Genomic DNA, 8,409 nt, shown 5'->3' with positions numbered 1-8,409 from the left:
GTTGCCAAGGGGAACCCCCCGGTGCGCGGGCACATCTGCGAGTCCACAGAGCGGGCCAGGAAAGGCGGGGTCGAGGCGACTTATCCCCGGGAGGTTGGAAAAGTGGGGGGGACGGGGGTCGAGATAGACGCGCGCGGCACACACCTTCATCCCCGCCCCCCCTCCCCGCGGCGGGGTGGTGTGGCCCGTTCTGAGGAGGGCGGGGAGCGGCGCGCAGCGCCTGCCTGCTCAGTGACACACGCACCCGTTGCGGGGAGGCGGCGGCTGGTTGGGGAGAGAGCGAGCGAGCGGGCGGGTGTCGTAGCGGCGGCGACTGGGAGCTGAGCCCGGAGCATGGCAGAGGCCGAAGCCGCTGCGGAGGCTGCTGCTGGTTTCCCCCCTTCGCCGCCTCCTCCCGCCTGCCGGGAACTTTTTCCAGCGGCCGGCGGCCGTGCCTCCCCCCGGTGGTGGTGGCAGCGGCAGCGGCGGCGGCAGCGGCGGCTCCGCTCGGCGGTGTCTCTCGGGCCGGGGCTGGGGCTGCTGGGGCTGGTTTTCTCTCGCTTCTGCTGCAGTAAGTGAAACTTTTTCCTGTTGGCGGCCGGGGCAGGGCGAGGGGGCGGGTGGAGGGAGGAGAGAAACCCGAGCCCCGGCAGCGCCGGGGGACTCGGCCGAGTTGGGGGAAACTTTGTGTGCGCGCCCGGCGGGGCGGCGGTTGCCTGCCGGCCGCCTTCCGCATGGGCATGGCGGGGGGGACGTGGCCGCGTTCACGGGAGCTTCCCCCGAGAACGACTGTGGAAGAGGGCGGCGAGGAGGGCTCGGAGCCGGAGCCTACACCGACCCCGGGAGACCCCCGGGCTCTTTCCTCCGCCTTCTCCCCGAGAACCGCCCCCCCCCCCCGCTAGCGCTGCCGCCGCGACTCGCACTCGCTTCGAGGCCGCGGCCGGTCGAAGCGGGTGCCGGCAGGGCCGTTGTGCCGGCCGGCCCGTTAGCTTCACTTGCCGCGGCGGGGACCGTTACGAGTGTGGGGCCCCGGGACGGGAGCCGCCCCGCTTAGCGCCTCTCCGCGAAGTTTCTTCGGCGGTCGGCTCCGCGCCGCCCGGCTGGCTGGGGCGGCCGCAGCCCGGGGCGGGGCGCCGGGGCAAGTTTGTCCGCTGCTGATCCGGTGGTGGGGCTGGTACATCCCCCCCCTCTCCCCCGCCCTGGCGGGCGGCAGTTTTTCCGCCGTAATTCCCGTCCTGAACGGCAGAATTTCGCTTGTTCGCGGAGATTCACGGCTGCTCCTCCCTCCAGCTTGTGGGAAGGACAGAACGGTGGGTCTTCATCTTCTCCGGGTGTACTTCGGCGAAGGAAGAATTCACTCTTTGCTTCTGGTGTTGCTGGCTTCTTTCGTTGTTTGCTCTTAATTAGGGTGAAATCGGTGCTAGTTACTGTTGGCTTATGGTTTTAGATCGCTTGTTTCTTGTTGTGAAAATGTGTGTGTGTACTCTGTATTACCCTCATCTCGGGCAGCTGCTGCTGGGGCACTGCGGTGTGGGCCCCCCATGTGGCTTGATGTGACCGCTCGTAGGAAAATGCTGCCCCCACCCCCCCTGCTTTTTTCTGTGGAAAACAAGAAAGCAACGTAGCAGTTGGAAACGAAATCAGAGCAGGATTTTTTTTGTTCTTCTTTGCTGCATGCAGTGTAGCGTGTATAGTGTCATCTTTACAGCAGTGAAAGATGAGGGGGAGGAAAAAAAAGTGGACTTGGGCAAGAGCACATCGAAAACCATCATCCTGCTGTTGTATTCCCAGTGCAGTAATGAGTAGTTGGCAAGGGTATTTTATTATAGGCTACACCGTGTCCTTTCCCTTGAAGGAAAGAGGAACAAGTTAGAGGAGGTAGTCTCTGGAGGTTCATGTGATAAAAATACTGAGGAACTTGCAAGCTATGCCATCATAAAGCCATTGTATAGTGTCTGAGAAGTGCTTTTTCAGGGAGGGAGTTGAGGCACTGCTGCTGTAAGATTGTGCTCTTGCATGTAATAGTCTCCCCCCTCTGGCAATGATGTAGCTTTCAGAAAAGATAATGATTATTACTAATTTAAGCTTAAAGACAGGCATTTGTTCAAAGAGCACCCTGTGAAATTGTGTATATCTGTCCCTAAAGAAAAGCAACTATAGGAAAGACAGAAGGGTTTATTTTGGAAAAGGAAGAGTAGTTCACAGTTATTCCTTGTTCTGATGGTGAATCTGTTACTGTTTTAATTTACTGAGAGCTAATGTGTTCACATAAATTTAATTGAGAGGACAGATGTGGTCCTAATCAAGCTGAATAACGACTGCAATACTTGTTACAGCATAAGAGTTCTGCGAGACAAGGTGATTCTCTTGTTAGCCAGAGATTATGAGGGTGCTTCTTTAGAGAAGATGAAATATATGTATGTGAAGTGGTCTAAAAGTTGAATTGCTTGTGCAGAAATTTTTCTGTGTTGCATATAGTATGTCCTGGCTACAGGATCAAGTCTCTAAATTGTCATCTTTCTTATTTTTTTAATAGATCATCAGCTATTAAACAAAGTTACTGTTGAAAAACTGGAACAAGATCTATTGCCTTATTTTATGTTCTCTAGATCTACTTGGCTGACTGTTTTTAAAAAGTGTTTTTCTTCCTCTTTAAAATACATCCAACAGTTTAATTTCTTACACATGAAACTTTGGAGTTCTTAGTTGATGACAAACACACACTTATTAGACAGCATTCGTCTTTTTTGTGGTAAATTGACTTCTTCAGTATTAAGAAGGTGCCACATTTCAAAACCTTAAGGCTTGAAGACTTGGTTTCCATAGTGTTGGCAGACTTCTTGCACTAGCAGTGTTTTTCATCTCCCTACTCTTTTCTGATTAAAAATGTGAAGTTGAAGACTTGGCCTAACCCTGCCAAGCTATTTTTACATGTAAGTATGAAGATAATAGTAACAATGAAGTTAAGAGCATGGATGTGCTGTGTCATGGGCTGGCTTACTATTTTAGACTTGGTGAGTGTAATTCAGATGTCAGTCTTCCCAGATTCCTTTTGACGTATGTGAACTTCACTGATAACACTTCAGAGCATTTGCCGAAAGTGGGAATGTTGTATTGAAATAATGTTCTTTTTCAAGCGGAAAATTTTGAAGTATAACCTATGGATAAAAGGGGGAACTTAAAAACTACTGATGACTTTCATACAGTGAGGTAAAGAGCAGGGAAGATGATTTTTTTTTTTGTCAATATCTTAGTTTTTACAGTACATTATTCACCCCTGAAATTTCCTACAATTGTTTTAATTATCTCTGTCACTCATGAGTGTGAGGCAAAAATGATGGTGGTTGTTAAGAGTGCTCATAAATATATTTTGAGCATGATTAGATGTTGATGGATCTCAAAATTTCTGACTACTGTTGGTGACCATTCTTCCTACTGGTTGGTCATTTCCGATAATTCTAGCGGAAGGAAGAATTGAAAACAGCACTACAAAAAAAAAAAAAACCAAACATGTAGAATAACTTCACTGTAAAATCAGATCAGTTTTTATGCAGTCATTTTGACTGGCAGCTGGAAATGATGAGTTATTTGATCTGTAATTCCTCAGACAAATATTACCAAAAAACCTCCAACACTCAAAAAAAAAAATGAAAGGGGAAGAAAAAGAGCAAATGCATGTGGAATCTGAAATAGCAGCAACTCCAGACTCTGGTGGAACTAGATGGGTTGGATAATGAAGGTTTGGATAACACAAGTATACAGTGTACCATATAAAAAAAAATGAGGTTGCAAATAAAAACAAACAAAAACAAACCCACAAAACAGTACCAAAAAAACTCAAAACAAAATAAACCAACCAACGCAAGCACCCAGAAGTCTGGCAAGTCTATACTTCAGGATAACTCAGTATGTGGTGTGCTGGTTTGGAACTTTTCTTAGCTCTTGTTCGTTGTGGTATGTCTGGTCGTGTTCAAGATCACTGTTGAACTGTGGTGCTCATGAAAAATAAAGAGAAAATAACAAAATGTAGATGCTAATGTTTTAAGAATATATATAGTATAGGTTTATAATCCTTGACTGCTATTTAAATTGTACAAGACAGTTTCAATTTATCTGTAGCACTACATGGAAATAGTGCAAGCTGGCATTGCTCTGAAAGAGATAGTTATAAAACTTGTATGGACAGGGTGAAAGCAGGTTACAGTAATAACAATTTTTAGGATGAATGAAAAGTGAGGACGCCAACTAACATTTTTGGCTTCTACTGTGCAAGGACTCCCATCTATATGGAAATGTAATGTTATTTGAGTTAAGATCTGAATGCTTTGAGTATTATAGAAGAATTGTGATGGTTGTTTAGCCACTCGTGCTACATAAAGGTTTAAGAGCTTATTGATTTAAACAATGTGTTTCTCTCTTGCCTCCTTAATTTTATGTCATGGAATATGAAGATTGCTTGATATTTAACAAAATGATCCTCTAGCAGGATTTATATTTCTTTTAACATTACAGAGTTGAGTATCTTGTTTGGAAACATGGTCAAATCTAGGTTGTTCTCTCTCCTATCACCTTTATGTAGTATTGCTCCCAGGAGGATATTGAGAAATGAAGGACTGTTCTGTAGAAAGAGCATGAAAATATGTGCCTTTAAAGAGCAGCTGTGTCAGCTGATTACCCTTCAGGTGCTGGTGTTAGAGCTTTTAAGGTGTGCAAAAGCACAGATGTAAATGCATCTGCTGTGAAATGGGAAAAGAAATTTGCTATGTGTTGCTTCAGTAAGCAGTGTGTGGGGCTAATAAGTAGTGTTTGTGGAGCTCAAAGAAAAATTGAGTTAGAAGCTCTAGAATTAACAGTCTAAATCTCAATTTTTAGAAAGAAAGTAAGTAGGCAATGGAAGTAGGGTAAGAAATACAAAACCTGGGATACAAACCAGTAGAAGGTAATTTTGCAAAGTGCCAGCTACTTGCAGTGCTGTTAGTAAATGTCCCTTTCTTAGTGTTGATTCAGTTGTCTGTTGAAAAGCAATAAACTTGAGGAGTGTTTCTTTCCAGCCTGTGTTGCACCAGTTGTTCCTGTGGAGGCAGCTTGACCTGCAGTCCTGTGGTTGAATGCGACTTTGTCCAGAGCTCTTTATCTCGGTGTGGCTGCAGATTGATTAGATAAGTCTGCAAAGAAGTGAGGGTGCTGAGATGGCTTGTGTTGTCTGCTTGCTCTGGAGTCTTGGTACGTTGCTTCTTCAAGGTGAGCTGTGTGGTGACAGATCTATTTGCTCTAGCACTGTTTGTGTTTGTACTTGGGCTTCTTGTTTCCAACTTCAAATGAATATGTTGTATTGAATCAGGATTATTTGAACTTTTTTTTTTTTTTATCCTGATGACTGCTATATTGACTGGTATACAGACACTGATGCAGGCATTCCTGTGAGGTATTTTCTTAGGGACCTGACAACTGAATACTAACTGAATGGCTAGATTTTCTTAGTGAAGAATAGCTATAGGTGCAATTAATTAATATTTGTTATGCCATGTGTTGTTGATGTTTGTTGTTTGTTTTATATGATCTTTAAAGGTATGTTCTATCCCGAAATGTTTTATGGTTGTACGTGCAGTTTTGTGTGTGGTGTTTGGTTGGTTTTTAGGATTAGGCTGTTTAAACCAAGATTTTTGAAAAGTACCTATTTGAAGGATGGTCACATTCAGTGCCTCACGTGTCATAGCTATTTGAAATGCAGTCATATATTTATATTGAGAGGATGGAGAAGGTGATGGATGATTGGAGTAGGCATGAGATAGGTTAATCAAGCTTTCTTGTTAGAGGTAAAGGGGTCATTAACGGTGTTCGCAATTCCTGGTTAGAAAGCAGATGGATTGCATAGAAAAGAGTGTCATGGAAGTATGGGAAGAAATCCCAAGAATAACCAAGGAAGAAAAGATGGGAATGACTGAATGTGGATAAAATACAAGGAAATAGATGAGAAGCAATTAAACAGTAAAATGTGCAGTAAAGATGATGTCAGGGAAAATTAATTTTGTTTTTCCATCCATAAAATGAGGAGAGATGAAAAAGCTGTTATGTGAGAATTTATCTTACTCCCCTGAATGTGAAAAGACAGTGAAGTTGTAAAGTAGTGGGTTAAAATGAGGTCTAGTTATGTTTAAGTGCGACTCTTGAGGGGGCTCACAGCCAATACTTGCTGTGGTTCTAGAAAAGCTAGACTGGTGGTTGCTTACTGCACAACTTAGTATACAGGCTCATGGGGAAGAGCTTCAAGGCACAGAACAACATCTTCCAAGTCATAGTAAAAACACCAACCAAACAAACTGGTTTTAGTTACCCACTAGATGAATACTGCAAGCATTATTTTTCTCTTCATTCTTTTAAGGTAATTAACTTTTAGACTTGGTACTCTTTCAAATGTGAACTCAAATTGTTTTTTCTGTCCATGAGTTACCAATAGAATAAAATCAGCAGCAAGAATAAAAACCTTTCAAAGTCTTGAAACTTAATCTCTGTCCTTTTGCCTGTGTTTTCCAAAGTGTGGGGAAATGAGTAGGTAAAGTTTAACATCAGCATGTTGTCAAGAAAGTCACTGTTCAGGTAGTGGAAAGTAATGAGCTTCCAGACTATCTTATCACTACTGCATTCTTCTGTTCAGTATTTTTGCTTCTTTTAAGTTGTTTTTTTCAAGTAGTGTGCAGAAGTAAAAGCAGTTTTAATGTTATAATACTTTAAAAAAGCATGAGTTCGTATTGTCAACTTGAAGGCTAGTCAAGCATGTCTTGCCTTGAGTTGACCTGGTATACTGGGATTACCTGCAGCAGTAGATGGCTCTTGCCGATTTCCCCTCTCTGTCCCCCCTCCTATATCAGATTTTCATTATCTGTCATTTAAGATACCTTTATATGTCTATAGGGATCATTATTTTCTCCTATTAGTCAAAGCTGCTATGACATGACAGTTTTTCAACTTCCTTTAGTAGAATATCTTCTCGGGATTAGTTTGAACACAAGAGAATGTTTTCCTTAAGTGACTGTTGTTTTAAATACTTAGAAGGTGCTAGTGCTATTACTGTAATGCAGTGGCACATGCAGAATTTGAAATAATTGAAATGGCAATCTCTTGCCAAAAAAACATACTCACTTAAAGATGAATAAAGGTTATTCAAACAGGTCTCCATAGTTGATGTGCCTGCAGATCAGGGGAAGAAATAAACTAAGATAACTTGATTAATGTATTAGTTACTTTTGCATCTGTTATTTTCACTAGCCTTTCGGTTAGAAGATTACAAATTAGCGTTTGACTTTTTCTTAATCCTGTTTCGTGTGAGCATTCTTTGCCCACTTCTGTTGCTTCTTTTTTACCTGCAATACTGCCCATGCTGCATATGGTTAAGCTGAAAACTAATTATTGCTTGGACAAGTGCACTTAATAGCAGCCTATTGGATGAAGAGATGCTGGAGACAGAATGTGAAAAAGTTGAGATTATGTTCAAGTTGCATAACTAGCTTTACTTGCCTTTTTTTCCAGTGTACATAATCTGGTAGAACAATGGCCATTTTAGTCAAGCATAAGTTAAATTACATCAAATGCAAGGAAATTGTTCATAATAGCAGAGGTTTGAGGGAACAAAATTTTTGACTTGTATTAACTTGCAGTATTTTTTCCCCAAAGTCCTTCTTTAATTTCTACTACATCACCTGTTTGCCCTTGCCACAATAAAAATGTATTTGGTCAGCTCTGCTGAAGATGATTACTAGAGGTCAGAGAACAAAAAATGAAGAGCTGTTAAGCTTAATTGCATTTTTGAATGTATTTATAAAGGTTGATAGTATTTGCATTATAAAACTCACTGATTGGCCCTTCTCCAGTGATGCTGCTTCTGTGCTTTAAACACTTCGATGCACTCTTGACTTCTAAAGGTAAACTTTCTTGAAGCAGAATGTTATGACTTCTTTAAGGTACTTTAACATTTAAAGAGGCACTGTAGATCTAAAGAAATCAACTATGAGAATGGGATGGTTGTGACCGCACCATTAATCACTACTTTGGAGGTTTAAATGCATCTTGTTGAAAGTTTCAGTGTGTTATTGGTGGCTGAGGTAGAACAAAGTCGTCTTCCTCTGGTAACTGGCAAGTGCGATATATGCATTTATCTAGGATAACCTGTATACAAAGAAGTATGCAGAGTTCTGCATAGTTGTGTTTCAGCAGTTTGTGGTGCCATAGTTCAAGATTCTGCATGTAGCTTATATGGCACGGGATTGGAACTAGACAATCTTCAAGGTCCCTTTCAACCTAAACCATTCTATGATTGTATGTGTATGAGACAACTGTTAAGTTTAATGGCTGTAAAATACTAAGGCTTTTGACTATAGCCAGATTAATTATCACAGTTGATGCATCAGTGTTTTTACGTGAACATTTAATAAC

The 8,409-nt window shown here is 42.5% G+C and overlaps 1 protein-coding gene across 3 annotated transcripts in view; it reads left to right on the top strand.

The window, feature by feature from the left end:
- Nucleotides 1–202: 202 nt before the first annotated feature.
- NECTIN3 (nectin cell adhesion molecule 3) overlaps nt 203–8,409 on the top strand; it is a 65,553-nt gene continuing 57,346 nt past the window's right edge. The window contains exon 1 of one of the 3 annotated variants that reach the window (XM_082069829.1): nt 203–550. In XM_082069829.1, coding sequence (XP_081925955.1) covers nt 334–550 — 217 coding nt within the window. In that variant the 5' untranslated portion in view covers nt 203–333. The remainder of the gene's footprint in view (nt 551–8,409) is intronic. The other 2 variants (XM_082069830.1, XM_082069828.1) reach the window with 2 other exon arrangements.

This window comes from Streptopelia decaocto (assembly GCF_964273445.1).
Source record: "Streptopelia decaocto genome assembly, chromosome: 1".
NCBI lineage: Eukaryota > Metazoa > Chordata > Aves > Columbiformes > Columbidae > Streptopelia > Streptopelia decaocto.
This window is presented reverse-complemented; position numbering and strand designations above follow the sequence as displayed.